Below are 16,837 nucleotides of genomic sequence, written 5' to 3' on the forward strand. Positions count from 1 at the left end.
ATCCTTCAATTAGGATCACGTACTACAACAAACCCTTCAAAAATTCAAAGCGCAGCAAGACACTAATCACTTTTTGTAAAATTCATTTCCTTAACGGAAGTTCATCAGTGCTGCAAACTCGTTTGGTTAGAGCCTGCACTGAGTCAGATCAAAACAGGAACTAAAACAAAAGGCCAATTGGCAATTTCACTTTCTAAAATTCAGAAGAGCTTGAGTGACACTTGACATTTTGATAGGGCCAGTCCATCTTTTTCAACGCAAAAGCATTACATATTTATATATATTTATTTAGTTTAAAAATATTTGACCCTTTTGAACAAACATAACATAATAAGCAAGTTTACAACAAGAGTATTTTCTGCAACTTACCTGTTTCGAATTCAATCCCTACAATTGAAAGAAAAAATCAACATAATTCAGGAAATAGTTAAACATTTTAAATATCAGAAGCTCTAATACACTATAGGAACAAGTTCTATTTGATGCAGTAGAAAACAACACAAGCATCTTAAAAATTAGCAGCTCAAGATGCTTAACAGTTGGTATTACAAAATGAGCGATTTCGGCTCCATTTAACTTAGAAGAGGAAGCAACAGAAAACGACCTAAGCACAGCAATTAACAAAGCTCACGAAAAAAACAACATTAAGAGTTTCATAAAGCTAATAAACCTTACTCCGTACTTCCCTGCACATGGTTCACACAAATAACCAAAATGACAAAATACAGAGGGAAACTTGTGGGGAAAAAATGAATTTGAATAACGTTAAGCCCAAAAGAAAAAAAAAAGTATATATATTATCACAAAGTTGTCAACTTGTACTGGTTATTCTATGGCCGAGTTCCGAATCTTGCAGTTGTTGGATTGCAGAGATGTCACTAACCAGAATGAACCCCAGAAAGCCATGCAAGACTATGAGAACATCCGAAGAAAGTTGTTTGCATAAGCCATTGGCTTCACATCCGGGTGTGGCTGCAAATTCCACAAACATAAAGATCATGAGAACTGAAGAAAGTTGTTTGGGAATCAGAAGCACATCAAAAGAAGTGGCTTCAAACTGGAAAATCATAAAGTAACAGCACAAATGGAAAGCACAAAAGATACTAACCACTGCTGAGTACGTAACAATGTTTGGCTTCAAATCAGGTGCTTCAAATCGAATAAATGCACCTTTGTTACCCATCTGCATGGAATGGAAATATCAACATTTTACTGATGGTAACAACAAACACCCAACTATGCTTCAGTGAGGGCAATTGATTCTATTAGATATAAACGGAAATCTCCACATGTTAAGCATGCCATATGTTCATTATATTGCCCATCCCATTGAAAACAAAATCAAGCCAACCTTCCCTACCGGCCCCCAGGCCCCAAAAAAAAAAAAAGCCTTCATATACAGAGCATCAAGCGAGAAAAAACAAATAAGCAGTATTTATAATTTTATATCACTTAACTACTAGAAAGCATTAGATTGCTACAGAAAATGGAGGATTTAATTACCTGGTCACAGTAATTTGGAGCAGAGAATACAGTTATGAGTTTACCATCATGTTCAATCTCATAACCCTCATCCTTTACTTCATGAGATCTGACAACTAACTCTGAAAATTGATAGAGAATATACATTAATTCACGGATTAAAGAGCAGGAGCATTATCAAACTGGTAGCAAAGATACCTAAATTATTTTCCTGCAAAAAGCTTTTTGTCACATCTGGACCAAAAGAAAGACCGACACCACGCTTGCTTGGGCCCCGTCCAGGAAGAGGTTGTGGATCACTCCATAGCAATTCACACATTAATCCTATTCATATGAAACCCAGATTCATAAGACTCCCATTAAAACAGAGAAAACAAAAGGGGAGGCAACTATGAAGCACAGGAATATTTTTGTTCAAGGCTTAAGGTACGTGACGTCAAGAACAACTAAACCAAAAATAACAAAAGGGTGCATCTAACCTTCTTCCGGAGGCTCGCAAAATCGGTTTATTGCTCTGATGTCAGAGAGTTTCACCCCATCAACACTAAAAAGACCTCCATGAACCACAAATACCTTATCATTGATCACATGAGCCAACGGTAAACAGCAGAAGACTTCTGCAAATAGTTCCACAAATGTGTCGCTTAGCTTCGAGCGAACCTCGCCCTCAAAACCATATATCTTGTTCATGCTCTTGCTCTCATGATTCCCTCTTGCTAGATATATGGCTGGAAGTCAAATGAAAAGAAAATAAGATATGATACCCAGCACATACAAATTTATGAGAATCCAATCATACAAACAGCAATAGATAATTAAACATATCCCAAAAAAATCAACTTAAACAGCACACATCTAGATGCTGCCATTAATGAAGCCCAGCTGCACAAAGTATCCAAAAAAATAACAAAACAAACATAGTGACGAAGGTCTAGCAAGGATTCACCTGAGGGAGACATGCACTTGAATGCAAACAAAGTGAGGATGACTTCCAGTGAAAAAGATCCTCTATCCACAAAGTCACCATTAAAAAGGTATGGATTCTCTTCTGAGGGAAGCCCATTAAGCTCAAAAATATTTAAGAGATCATAGTACTGCAGGAGTTTTGAAAGAAAAACATTAAGTTCTACAGATAGAGAGCTAATGAGAGAAAATTTCTCCGAAAAACCAAGCAGCATGGTGGTAGTAAAAGCGTAAAACAGTTTTCACATTCAAGTATACAAAGCAAAAATTGGAGAACTGAAAGAACTATGAGCACAAAATGGTTTCAAAAAAAAAAAAAACCAAGACATGAAACTCGACAATAGAATGAAAATTTATGAGCGAGTTTCGCATGATTATGGTTATTCACATTACTTTAGCAACATTATCCATTGCATTGTTGAGAAAAATGAGGACTAAACCTCATGCTAACATTCAAGCCTTACTCTTCATGCATTATACATCAAGAAAATAGAGAAGTAATTTAAAATCAGGCTACCATTCCATTAAGAAAAAAGGGAAACAAAATTGCAATCCTAGTGTTTAATGGTTCCATTATATTATGGCTTGAGTAAGATAGACAAAGATGCACTCCCTCCAGTCCTATATATCCGTCACCTTCTAAAACAAACTGGTGGTCCTAAACATTAGTCACTTCGGAGAAAAATGCGGAGCTCCAAAATTGACCCTTGTTTACATCTTCCTAGAATTTGTCTTTCTAAATTCATGCTTTTAAATAGGGGTAAACTTGCAAAATAATTTTGCTTTTAGACCATTCTAATGATTTAACTACCTCAATGATTTTGATGAGGTAGTTACAAGTACCTCATATCTAGGACACGAGAGTGTAATATGTCAAAGTCGCATGTGAATTTCCAGGACACCTAACTGAAAACTTAATTGAAGATGACTTGGAACCGATGCTGAACAGTTATATCCGATAATTAAAAGTTTAAAACAAGGTCGCTCCTATCAACTTCTGCTGCCAGAAGTCAAAGACAGAGCTGAAAACCAAAAGCGATTCCATGCAATTTGAAAACTATAAAGTATTTACCTGACCATGCACATCACCACAAACAGTGAAATGTTTGCCATCAGGAACATTTATATCAACAAGAGGAGGCAAGGCTAACAACATCTCTCTTGTTTGCAATACAATTTGGTAGGCATACCTACAAAAGTGAAGCAAGATCATGAAGAAGACAATACAGTAAACCTTCAAGAAACACAGAAATAAATGATAGATTCTGCTTCAATACCTTTTGTGTATGCACTTTTGGTTCTTAAAATCATCCATCATTTTTTTCACAAAATCCAAAGTAACAACATCCCCCTCTATTCTTGCTCCTGAGTATTGTGGCTCCACATCTAGCATTATAGAACACAATTTTGTTCAAGCTCCATGAATACAGGAACACAAATGCCAGAGTGTATATTTCGGCAAGGACAAAACCAAAAACACATCACATCGAATACAAAAGTAGCCCAAATAGTTCATTTTCATAGTAATGCAGACCTTCTTATAAAGTATAAAAAGATTTTAGATAGGAGGGGGAAAATCGAAAAAATCCAATACAGGGCCACGATTTTGTTTTCTAATAAGAAATATATCATTATAATGCACAACAAAAAGACGTTAAATTTTCTCAATGCATTATTAATAATGATTCGACTGGTTTGCTGTAAATTTTTCAGATGCCTGAAGTTTATGATTTAGACCATATGAAATTTTAAAATGATTATCAACTGAGCTCAGATCTTGATTTGCTTTTAGCTCAGACCTAGGTCATGTAAATCACTCCTGCTAATTATACCAGCATCGTAGCTACTCCACCAATATGCCCCAAGGAGCAACAGCAGACCAACCACAACTGCAGCTACCATTGTGGCCACTGATGTCCTGAACAACATCACAACTGCTGCCATAACTGCCACTGTCACTGCTGCTATAGCCAATTCGGTGGGCATCAAAGAATTGTGACCCTTTCCTAAAATAATACAGTATATACACAGAATGATAATTCATAGTAAACCACGACTGATGTCCAAACACAAACAAAAATAACAGAATGACCCCAGCATTCATGATAATAGGAATTGGGGAGAAAAGGCAGGCGCTGCTTGTGTGATTGGACTACTTATCATTAACTTAGAAAAAGAAAATCCCTTTGACCTCATACAAGATGAAGAAAGGACTGAACACCAAAAATGGTGATTAGATTCTAAGCATTGTTGGTAAGACATATTCTTTCACCAAGGGACAAAACCTTTTGAGAACAAGGTATTTTGCTAACAATTACTGATAGAAGGAAGGAGATAGAGACTTGACAAGAATTTAGGAGTTTAAGAAAAAAGAAATTACAACAAAGAAATTTTTTGAAGAAACTACAGTAGACAATATGTTGATTGATGAGGATAAATTGTACAAGATGTCAAAAGAGATCAGGTCAAACAAGAATTTTGATTTTAGAGGCCCTTCATGCCTTCATGTAGCCATGATTTTATTGAATGTAAACAACTGAGGAAAGAACTGGGAAAGAAACCAAAGAACAAAAGAAAGGCCCCAGTCCAATCCCGAACCTTTTGATTTCATGAAATGAGGAATATAACATCCTTTGGGAGGCAAAAGGTTTGCAGTGATACAGTTTTTACAGAGGGGGAAGAAGGCTTTGTGTTGGAAGGCTGCATAATATTGCCATTTCTGCATCTCTATAAACTAAACTAAACAGTACGCGCAGGTCTTAGCATATTCAAATGTTGCGGGGGTGAAAGCAAGGTAAACTAGAGACAGACTGGTCGCCCCCAGCTAAACTTAATGCTCAGTGAGGATAACCAGTTAATGACATGAACAAAATAAAATTAACGGAGCAATATTAAAGGAATAAACTGGATCCACTAAAGGAGTCTGACTAAGAGAAACAGAAATTGCAACCATAAAATTGAAATGACAACAAAGTGAATTAAGAATATCAAGCTCCTGTATCTTGGAATTGAACTAAGTCACACTTTCATCAGTCCTTTTCAAGGGGTAGAAATTGTTAAATATAATTAAAATATGGAAAATGAAACTGTCATTTTCGGGAGGTTAAAATTTTGTTTCTTCTACCACCAATCTATTAAATGCCCTTACGAAATATGAAGGAAAACAATATCCCCATCTAAAGGGAATCCTAGAAACACCAGACAAGGCTAAACATATTTTGGTTTAAGAACTAATGAGAGGCTAGACTCAAGTGAAGCGCCCAGCATTTCAACAAAATAGAACCCTACGGCAAAAGGCATCAATGGGAACAATCAAAATCAACAGCCACGATACATGGTCAGATTGGATAGAAGCATGAACTTGCAGCATCACCCTTGTTGATGCTAAAGAATGCCCTGGCCAATAATATTAGTTCCTTCAATTTAGTAATCTCTACTTATAATAGATTCACTTGAACTTGTAAAGCTCTGCATACTCGAGTTTTTTTTCCCTCTGATGACACATGCTCAAGTTTTAGATATGCAAATATAGTTGTTTTCTGCCAAATTATTTTTTCCCTTCATGAGCAAATTCATGAATGGCACGAAAATCATAGCCAAAAGACTTGATTAATTGCTTGGCTAAAAGAATTAAAAACACAAAAGGTTGCTCCATGACAACTTGTTTCCTTCAAGAGAATCAAAACACATTTATACACTGATCTATTTAAGAGAATGTCAATCTAAATATCACAACATATTCACATCATAGGGCATGATACAAAGAATAAAAAGATAATATCACATCCAAGTTATAACAATTGTACCTGGTATAGACCCTAATATAGACACATGTCCAGAATAATGGGCAACATAAAACAATAAAAGAACATAGAAATAGTATACAAATAATCACATTAAACAATAAAGAGAAAACACTATCGGAAAGAGAGGATAAAAAAAAATGATAACTCAAAAATATCAGCACGATGACATGTTTAGAATAGTACCTATAGAACGGAAATCTATGGATTCAGCTACTGAACGCCTTTCAGCATCTGGTGCAGAAATTGCTTCTTCAAATTTAAGTTTCATAACTGCCTTTTCACATTCCTTTAGTTTCCTTGTCGCATCAGGATCATTTGGGCACATTTTCTTGACCTAATTCCACATAAGTAAATTAAAATAAATATGGATATATTTCAACAGAGTACATGTTACAGACTAATAAAAGTGAGGTAGTCATTTCACCAAAAGGGTGAGGTAGTCAAAGTTATTTTTTGACGAATTAATACCTAAAAGAGAACATTTATCAAACCCCAGCAATTTCCATGAACATTATAATAATTGTCTTTTTCCTCTTTTGGCAAAATTTCATTGATAGAACAAGAAATTGATTTTTGAAAAGTTTGCTTCTACTGAGACAGAATTCCACAATGAGAAATTTATTAATAAATTCGAAGATGAAGAATAGACTACTGCTAGAACAACCAAAAGCTTTGGAGCAGCCTTGACTGGTTCACAGTTCACATCACAAGACAGGTGGCTAATACCTTCCTCACTCCCTCTCTTGCTAAGAAAACAAACCCTTTGTTTATATTGATTGTGGGCATGCCTGAAAGTCGCCCCAACTTTTAAACCCCAAGACAGCATTTCAGAAAATATTTCTAAACTCAGTAAACCAGTTTCTTCTATGCTACATAGTATGTCCCTTCTATTCTGTCCAGTCATTTCTTTCCATATCTATGTTTCAGTATCATCTTTTCTCTAGCTCCCCTGTGTTTTCAAATAAATTACTACAGATATTCCGGACCATCTTTATTGTACAGCAATGATAACTAGTTGGTCTGTCACTAAAAGTACACATAAGAGATCACAGAGATCTTCCATATAGCTAGGAAGGTATCAATCTCTTCACCAGACCTAGGCAGGTAGCGAAAGATTTCAGGCACACCTAGCAACAGGTTGATTTTATATGCTCAAATTCTGGGAGATCTGTTCCATTCTCATATTTCGACATCCTCTAATATGCCTGGATTAATAACTGCCAATAAAAATAGTTAATTTGAAGATACAGCGCTAAAAGGCCTTTTCCCCCCTGAAATTTGGATGTTTTACAGTAAATCTTCTGGCCTGGTACAATTATTGCCCATCACTGTTTAATAATCTTGTGAGAAGGCTACCTGCTGAAAATCCTTCAGTGCTTCCTTGAACTTCCCCATGGCAAGATGAGCAGCACCTCGCCTGTAATAACCCTGCAACAAGAAGCCATAATCAGGATATATTCATCAACAATCCATTCATGCAAATGTAAGTAGGCCACATTAGCTTTAGTATGCACAGCACCTTTGTATATTTAGGATCAACTTCAATAGCCTTTGTAGCATCTTGTATCGCACTACCATATTCCTCAAGCCTAAGATGTGCAAAGGCACGATTGGCCCAGTAAACAGCATTTCGACTGTTCAGTTCAACTGCTTGTGTATATAAATCAATAGCTTGGCCATATTTGCGAGCTGAAAAGGGAATTCACACTATCAACAGATAAAGTAGACTAAAGAAGCAGCACATCAAGGAAAAGATCATTTAATAATAATGAGAGCAGGAAAATAAAGCAAGTCTAATATCTGACTCCAGTTTGAGAACCAACAAAGGAATACAAAGGCGATGCTAACGAAAATTTGCACAAGTTACAAGGATTTAGCTTATATTTAACAACTAGACAAAGAAAGCAATATAATCACATCAAAAAGTTATAATCAGAGTATTAATTACCATTGAATGCTTCGTTTGCAAGGATTTTGAATTCTTCAGCCTTTGACACATCAGAATTTTCAGTTTCCATACTGGAAATATTTTTTGTTAAAGTCTTTGATAAGAGTTTCAGAAGAGAACAGCGTCCATTTTTTACCGCTAATTTTCTTTACAATGTTTCACCTGCTCCATTAAAACAAAGAAGACAAATTAGCCATGTGATTGCAACCGCCACAGGAATACTCGTATAGGAGATAAATTCAAAAGCATACAGTTTCCGTAGCTAAATTCAACTTAAAGCGACTTTGAATACTATAGTAGCACGGCAAAGACTGACATAGTCACATGGGCGGATACCCTACTCCTTGCTGCTGCCATTTATAGTAAATCAAGATACCCCAATCATAAGGATGTTCAATCTTTTTAATCAAGTTAAAAATGCATAAAAAATGGGAACGAATTCAGAATACATGGAAACTCTAGTACAAGGGTCTGCCAATATAACTTTGAACTCCATCATTTCTATTCCTACTTAAAATCCAAATTTTAAAGCCAATACAATCAAAGTATTTGCTTTTGTTCCTCAAAGACGAGACCATTCACCAAAACGATTTCACTACACTATATGGATCAACAAATTGACTGAATCCCAAGAGATAATGAAATATCATGTTCTTCTGTATTCAGTAATCCCAGAAAAGGAAAAAAATTGATTATCTATTTAAGCTTTGAAAGAGGCTAGTCATTACGGGGAGTAACAGGTAGTTGTAGTAGTTCTGACAAAGAAGGAGTGAAACGACATTGAAGTAGAAGATCAGTATAGGTCGATTGCACGTGACGACACAGGAGGTGGAAAGAGAGAAGAAGAGAGGGAAAGACGGAGACTTACTGGAAAGAAGGAGGCGACGCTCTCCACTTTCACCGGCGTCGTCGCTGGAGGGTTCAGGAATTGAGTATTAAAAGACTGATTTATGGAAATTTTGACAATCTCAACCGGGTTTCGCCGACCCGACGTGTTTCTAACTTTTCGGCCCCAGATTGTCTCATTTTGGCGGGCCTGTTGGTGAAGTGGAGTTATGCCACTTAAATGGGTAGGGCTTACTTTTAAGTGTTCAGGATTTTCTTAAAAAATACACTTGATTCCTATTAATAGAATTCATAGATAACCAACAGAAATTGAGTCTAGTAGAATAGACTATTTCTCACAATATAAAACTAATATTCGAATCTCTGCTGAGAGAAGTACCCATATTTAGTGCCTGACAGTGTCTTGAATAGAATTGTCTCTACTAGGAGGATACCTATGTTTTAGCAACAAAAAAAAAGAATTCATAGATACATTTCTCAGTAAATTTTACTAATAGAATTCATAGATACATTTTTCAGTAAATTTTAGTAACAAACCACGTTATTCAAAGTTGAGGGTAAATGTGTAATTTTAACTTAATCTATTTTTTAGGTGCAATTTTATCCCAGATCTTTGGGTCTAATTAAATTAATCAGGGATAAAATTGCGTATCTAAAATGATTAGAGATAAGATTACATTTAGAAATAATATCAGAATTAAAATGGCACCTAGACCAAATGTAAAATTAAATACATTTCTATAAATCCAATAATACTAGTATACTATATGCGTACATTTTTAAGTTCTTAAATACTGTAAGCGAGATTAAGCTCACATTGTTCATTTACATGAAAAATTTTATGCATTAAACTATAAGATTATTGGTTATAACTAGTCGTTAAAATAATATTAAGGACGTGACATGTAAAGAAGAACTCCCAAAATAAATGAAACTGCGAAAAGATGACATGGATTTTATTTATAATTTTATATATTCTGAATAAACAAAAGGTAGGCAATAAATATTTTTCTGAAGCGTGATGCGAGACTGTCATTTATAATTAAGCACGCATGAAAATATCTTGTCAGTTTCATTTATGAATAGCTGAACCGAAAATGACCAAACCGCCACCATAACATGTTATATATGGCAGTGAATATTAATATAGAGTGTCAGGAATTGTAAAAACAATCACAATCACGCTGGCACTTAGTTCAGGGGGACTCACGTATATACCATCAGCTGTTTATAATCTACGAACTAAATCTTATAATTATAACTCATAGTAATTTATTATTGTTATTTGATTGATGTATCCGACGTTAGGTTGATCGGAACATACAAGACACCTTGTCACTCTAAGAGAATAATTAGACTTTAATAATATTAAGAGAGCTACTTAATTAATTTAATTAATTAAGTCAAATAAATTATTTTGTGCTAGCAAATGTGAAATATACAATAAGGAGAATTGTAGTAAAGTCCTGATAAAAAATACTCCTCCGGCCCTTAATATAGGACCCAATTCTTGAGTTGGTTTTGGTCCTAAATATAAGACCCATTTCTCATATTTATCAATTATCTCTAAATTATCCCTATGGATCTCCATCAATCATAATCAGTAGAAGAGGGAGAGGGGGTATTAAGAAAATGATTATGGTATTTTAGGAAACATGTGTCAATTTCTTATAATTAACTAACTTACCTATTCCTTAATCTAATCAAATTAATTAAATGGGTCTTATATTAAGGACCGGAGGAGTATAATTATTATAAAGTCTTAATAAAACTCAGAAGCTTATAATAACAAGTTCAGAAATGACAACCCTTCATTTGTTATTAATTAAGACTTTTTTGCCATTATTTTTTTTATACGAGACTCCATTACAATTCTTCTTACATATCTCTAAGGCTCTATACTTTTTTTTCTTTTTAACTGAGTGTTTATTATTTACTGTATTAATTACCTCACCGTTTTTTTTGTTAAAGCCTATGTATCCTCTAATATAAGACAATCATATTTAAGACATTGTCAGGTACTAAATGTGAGCACTTTTTTTAGTGGGAATTCGAATTTTGATTCGTTATATAAATTACTAACTCCCTTCACTAGACCCAACTCTATTAGTATTATCTCAACCCTTTTAACTAAGCCGTTAATTAATCGACGGTGAATGAGGTGGCAACTGAGCACACTGATCTTCCCCTTCTTCCTCGTTTCTCTCTCTCTACTCCTCCCAGTCTCCTTGATGTTAAAAAAAACAGAGGGAGGTGCGAACAGCAAGGTGCAACCAACTCCTTTGTTATTACTACCCTGCTCTTTAATATAATAGCCAATACATTAATTTGAGTAGATTAAGAAAATTAGTTAAATAAATACTATTTTTGTTATATTCAAATGTATTTACTAGAACTACCATTATTATAGAGACTATTTTAAAAATATATATATAAAAAAAAATTGAGGTATTATATTTAGGAGCTTTTATAATTTTGTAACAGATGATTCCAGTGTAACCATGAGAAGCTTCAGATGCTTTATTCTTGCTAGTTTCCCCATTCCTCGTACATCCAAAAATTGGTTCATATTCACGGAAAAATTGGCTGCTGTCAAACATTATGAAGGTTATAAATTTCCTTGTTTTCCCCCGTAAAACCATAAGTAACGTTGAAGAAGAAGATGCTGAAAGGTGAAGGCCAAACAAAGGAGAACATGAACAGTTTAGTTTACTTCGAAGCAGGCTTAAGAGGAATAGAGAGAGAGAGAGAGAGACCGAGGGAGGAGGCGAAGATCAGGATGCTCAGTTGCCACGTCATTCCCTGTCAATTATTATTTTAACAGCCTTGTTAACAGAAGGGCCGAGATAATTAATAGAGTGAAAATAAGAACTTAATAAAAAGAAGGAAAAAAACTACAGGAATTCGATTCAAAATTTGATAAGATCATAAGAACTATCATATTAGTTTTTCCTCTCTCTAAAGAATCTCTATATAAATACTCCTTAATCTATCAAATTAATTAATGGGTCCTATATTAAGGACCGGAGGAGTATTAAATTGGATTATTATCGTTAGTGATCTTTACAGTGCGACAAGATTTTGGTTCTAATTCGTATAATTTCATAATTTTTTGGTCTGAGTTCTAGATACTTTTAATGCATTTTATCTTTAGTTTTTATACTTAGACCAAGTTCTTATATAATTATAAGGATCAAAATTAATTATTTGAAAATACAAGGACAAAAATCAAATTGAATCAAGCTGTAAAAACCAATAATAATATTAACCTTATATATCAATAAATTAGTTTGAAAAAAAATGATAAATATAAAAAATAAAATAAATTAATATCTTATAATTTAAAACAAAAATCAACTTTTTAACTAGTTCTTACATTAAAAATTAGGAAAGTATACCTCCGCTCTTTACTATTACACCCAATTGACTAATTTAAAAAGATTAAGAAAACTAAATAAATTATTTAATTATAACACACATCACATGACCTCTCTAAAACATCTGTGTATTATTAGATTATATATTAATTTATAATTAAGTGAGGCAAGTTAGCTTTAAAAAAATATATAAATATTTTAAAGTAATTTATGTAGCTTACTTAATCTCCCAAATAAATTAATTGAGTGTTATATTAATAATAGGACTTAGTATAATTTAACGCCATACAATAATATTATATTGTATGCTTCGTAGGAGGTATATGTCCCGCTGTTATCTAAATGTCCGAAGACGCCATTGATAGAGGGACAAGAACAATCTTAGAGGATTGAGCTTGTACTACTTGGGATTTTCTCAAGAAAAATGTTGAGGCATTCAAATTCTTTCCTCGTCCTTAATTAATTTAATTATCTACTACCATGTCCTAATAGCAAACACTCTCTAAACCAAGAGACACAATGATTTTGCTGTATGTCTCTTGTTGTGCACAAAATACTGGTACCTTATGACTATATATAAGAGGAAGATTTGAGGCAGAGATTAGGGGAATAAGGCTAAGCACTTCATAAAGCATTTTAATACATATTTCTCTCGAGTCGAGTTATTTGACTCACCTGACACTTTGTACTTTTTTAAACTTTGTTTAAGGATGAGATTGTGTGTTTGACTCTCCATGAATACAGTAGATGTATGAGTTAATTCTACTAAGTGAAGGTCGAAAAAGAATTTTCTCTCAAACAAATGCTTATTAAAACATCTATAAATGATCTCTTAATCAGTTTTTGTAACCATGATGGATGGGACATTAATTCTCTGTTTAGCTGGCAGGAAATTGGGAAGGAAAGGAAATGAAAACAAAGGTTTTAATGAGTTCAATTTAAAAAATGAATAAATGGGATTATCAAATTTAAACAGGAAGAAGTAAGAGGAAACAGTGATAAAAACTGATTAAAAACTTCAACATCATTGTCAAAGAATAAATGTAATACTCCTTTGGTCCTAAATATAAGACCCTTTTTGTGGTGTAAATTACACGACAAAAAAAGTCTTATATTTAAGACGAGAGGGAGTAATTATCAAAAAGTCATATTAGAGGTAGATAGATCTGTCCTCAATAATGGAGATAGCGCCTGTGGCCGTGCTATTTGGGATGAGGAAAAGAGATGGCTGGATTAGCGCCAATACGGAGTTAACTGTTATAACATCGAGGTGCTATTACAGTGTTAATTGGTATAACATCGAGGATACAGTTTCGCAGGGACAAAAGTTATAGAAATGTGTTGCTTTTCTCATACTGCATGGAAGGGGAAGAGACAGAAATCACCCCTTCTGTAAATCTCATTGATGAGTTTGCTCTATCCTTGTGCACAGAGGTTGGACTGTAACTATTACTCACCCTCCTAGGAAAGCATTTGCTTGTCCGTAAGTGTCTCGCTGAGGCCTCACATAATAAAGAGGTCAATTTCTATATTCTTGCTCAAATTCTATATCTATTCTTCTGATCCTATTTATAAATAACTTTCAATATGTTTTACATACACCAAGTAAAACCTTAAATTTTATTAATTCTCATTTAAAATTTAATAACTTTTTAACTTTAGCCCTATTTATAATATACATTATACCTCATGTAAATAAAGTTAATATAATACTGCATCCGGTCCTTAATATAAGACCCTGTTTGACTTTTATTTTGGTCCTAAATATAAGATCTCAATATACTTTGTCTTTCATATTTATGCATTTTTTTCTAAGATAGTCCTTCTTATAATTGTAGTCTTAGCCAATATAGTTGATTAGTAAGGATATTTTAGGAAAGACAATACCTATTTATTACAAATAACTAACTTAACTTCTTTCCTTAATCTCCTCAAATTAGTCAACTGGGTCTTATAATTAGAACCGGAGGTAGTAATAAATGGGGGAAAAATTGTATATCCATATAAAAAAATTTCCTCAATGCCTCTCTCTATCCTATAAATAGGAATATTCGTTAAGAGGCGGGGATGATGAAAGAACGAATATGATGTGTTATTGCTTTGTTGGAACGATATATGGTTCACACTAAAAAAAAAAAAAAAATTCTCTTCATGTGCTTGGTGAATAGGATTGAGTGACTAGTATCCTCAAATTTGTTGGGATCATATGTGGGAAGGAATAAAGCGGAAGTCACTTGTGGAGGTGAGATGAGGGAGAGAAAAGGCGGGGATAAACATGAAAAAAGGGGAGCATGGGCTGAGGTGGGAGGGAGAGGGAAGGAGTGGGTGTAGGGGCCAAATGGAGCAGCTTTTTATAGTTACGGGCAGGTAAGGCGACACAGGTCGTTTTCCTCCCCACCACTCCTTTTTACTTCACAAATTACTCGCACACAAGTCCCTTTGTTTAGTTCTCCTGACACTGACTTGTATCTCACTCTATCCTAATCTAAACACTTACTGCTGTTAATAATAATTACTTCTCCGCTTTTTAATATAAAATTTGATTATTGAGTTGATTTTAATCCCAAATATAAGATTTACTTCTCATATTTATTAATTTTTTTTCTAAATTACCCCTATGTATATTCTCTTAACGATAATCAAGTAAAAGAGGGAGAAATGATATTAAAAAAGATGATTATAGTGTTTTAGAAAAAACATATCATATTTTTTTATAATTAACTAACTTACCTAACTTTCTTAATCTAATCAAATTAGTTAAATATGTCTTATATTAAGAACCAGAAGAGTATCAAGAAATTGCATATAACGTGCGTGAGTTTTGTGTGTGATTGAGGAGCATCTCGTTTCCCGGGGTCCACCGTATTTAGATATATATGGCGATTCACGGGGCTCCACGGTGGATGACAAATTCAACCAACTTGTAGGACTGTATATAAAACTTCTTTGAAATAATTTATAAATAATTTTTTAATCATAATTTATGAAATATAAGATAAATATATGGAACTTGTAGGACTGTATATAAAACTTCTTTGAAATAATTTATAAATAATTTTTTAATCATAATTTATGAAATATAAGATAAATATATGGAAAGAGTTTTTTTTCTCAGAATGAAACATACTTACAGATACCTGTAAAAGCAAATTCGAACGAGCTGGTACCCTTTATGTCACCTATAATTTATTCTTGACACGTTAATGGGCAGTTGTTCCAACAATAATACTAACCATTACACTCGGATGAGGTTTTGGAGGCTTTTTTACCGAAATACGATAAACAGTAAAAGTTTTTATCAAAATACTGCACTTTTAAAACTATTTACCAATATACTACACTTAAAATTGTTCTTGACAAGAACGATTTTCAAATTACATACAAGTCGTTCTTGGCGTGAACGATTTCACTTTTTTTTTTAATTTTAAATGAAAAAGTGAAATCGTTCTTGGCTTGAACAATTTCAAAAATCGTTCATGCCAAGAACGATTTCACTTTTTCTTGTTCACCCCCTGCGTCTGAATTGCTACCAATTAATTCTCGTTCAACATGCCCTAGTTGTGTTGATTATCGAGATAGGGTTGCTCACGACCAGCGTAACATTTTACTTGCACTTAGAGAACAACGTTTTAATGTAAACCCTCAGCTTGCTCCACCAACAATTGAGTTGCCTCGGCCACAAATTCCTCGTGATAGACCAAGCAAGCAACGAGGTGGTTACTTGTCTACCCAACCTATAATTGAAAACGAAAATGCAAGGGAACAGGAACCTCCAATTTTTACTCAGGCTTCTGACATATCACCGTCACCATCATCCCCCTTCATCTCTATCGATCCTACACAACTTGAGTCTCATTATATGGCACCCTCATCATCATCCCCTTCCAACTCAGCCAATCCTTCTCAATTTCAACCATTCATGACTTTATTAGATAATCCTGCATTATTTTCAGCTGAATACAATGCTTCTACTTTTGAACATGGTGGACCATCAAATGAAGCATTTGTCACTCCTCGACAATCTATACATTTAAATGAATCACCCTGGTTTGATTTGAACACGCCAACTACACAAACAAATGAGACATTTGAAGCTCAAGAAATTGACATACAACAACAATGCCCACAACGTATGAGAAGAAGGCCAAGATGTGGTACTGGAAGTCACTATCAGTAAGGTGGATAATTTTTTCTTTATAAACTTAAACTTTATTTATTACTTTTTATTTTAATCTTATACTTATTTCACAATTAGTTTTAACATCATTATAACATTTTTCTCTCATTATATAGTCATGATTTTGTCATTCAAATGATTGATAAATCATTATACTAATCATTTTAATCAGGAGAGAAGGGGAGAAGTCATTCAACAGCAGATGAAGTTTTGAAGTTGTTCACTAGAAGAATGATTT

The 16,837-nt window shown here is 34.0% G+C and overlaps 1 protein-coding gene across 3 annotated transcripts; it reads right to left on the minus strand.

The window, feature by feature from the left end:
• Positions 1-441: 441 nt before the first annotated feature.
• Positions 442-9,127, minus strand: LOC114735013 (serine/threonine-protein phosphatase 5-like). 3 transcript variants are annotated; one of them, XM_028922670.1, is made up of 14 exons: positions 9,068-9,127; positions 8,200-8,361; positions 7,771-7,940; positions 7,608-7,679; positions 6,435-6,585; positions 4,278-4,451; positions 3,723-3,831; positions 3,518-3,635; positions 2,429-2,576; positions 1,962-2,210; positions 1,681-1,806; positions 1,504-1,604; positions 1,109-1,183; positions 442-972 (listed from the first exon to the last, which is right to left on the minus strand). In XM_028922670.1, exons 2-14 carry the CDS (start codon positions 8,267-8,269, stop codon positions 913-915), a joined length of 1,623 nt encoding a protein of 540 aa, XP_028778503.1. In that variant the 5' UTR covers positions 8,270-8,361; positions 9,068-9,127; the 3' UTR covers positions 442-912. The 3 variants fall into 3 exon arrangements, with proteins under 3 accessions (XP_028778503.1, XP_028778502.1, XP_028778504.1); XM_028922669.1 differs by having other exon boundaries at positions 4,245-4,451; XM_028922671.1 differs by lacking the exon at positions 4,278-4,451.
• Positions 9,128-16,837: the final 7,710 nt, after the last annotated feature.

The sequence above is a fragment of the Neltuma alba genome, unplaced genomic scaffold (genome assembly GCF_004799145.2).
Source record: "Neltuma alba isolate B1F8T4 unplaced genomic scaffold, ASM479914v2 tig00013169_pilon, whole genome shotgun sequence".
Taxonomy (NCBI): Eukaryota; Viridiplantae; Streptophyta; class Magnoliopsida; order Fabales; family Fabaceae; genus Neltuma; species Neltuma alba.

Excerpts from the sequence above, each read along its gene's own strand:
- LOC114735013 (XM_028922669.1), bottom strand. The coding sequence starts at position 8,269 with ATGGAAACTGAAAATTCTGATGTGTCAAAGGCTGAAGAATTCAAAATC. Across the intron at positions 2,577-3,517 it reads GTGGTGATGTGCATGGTCAG|TACTATGATCTCTTAAATAT; the intron begins GTAAATACTTTA and ends AAACTCCTGCAG. Across the intron at positions 1,807-1,961 it reads TTGCGAGCCTCCGGAAGAAG|GATTAATGTGTGAATTGCTA; the intron begins GTTAGATGCACC and ends TCATATGAATAG.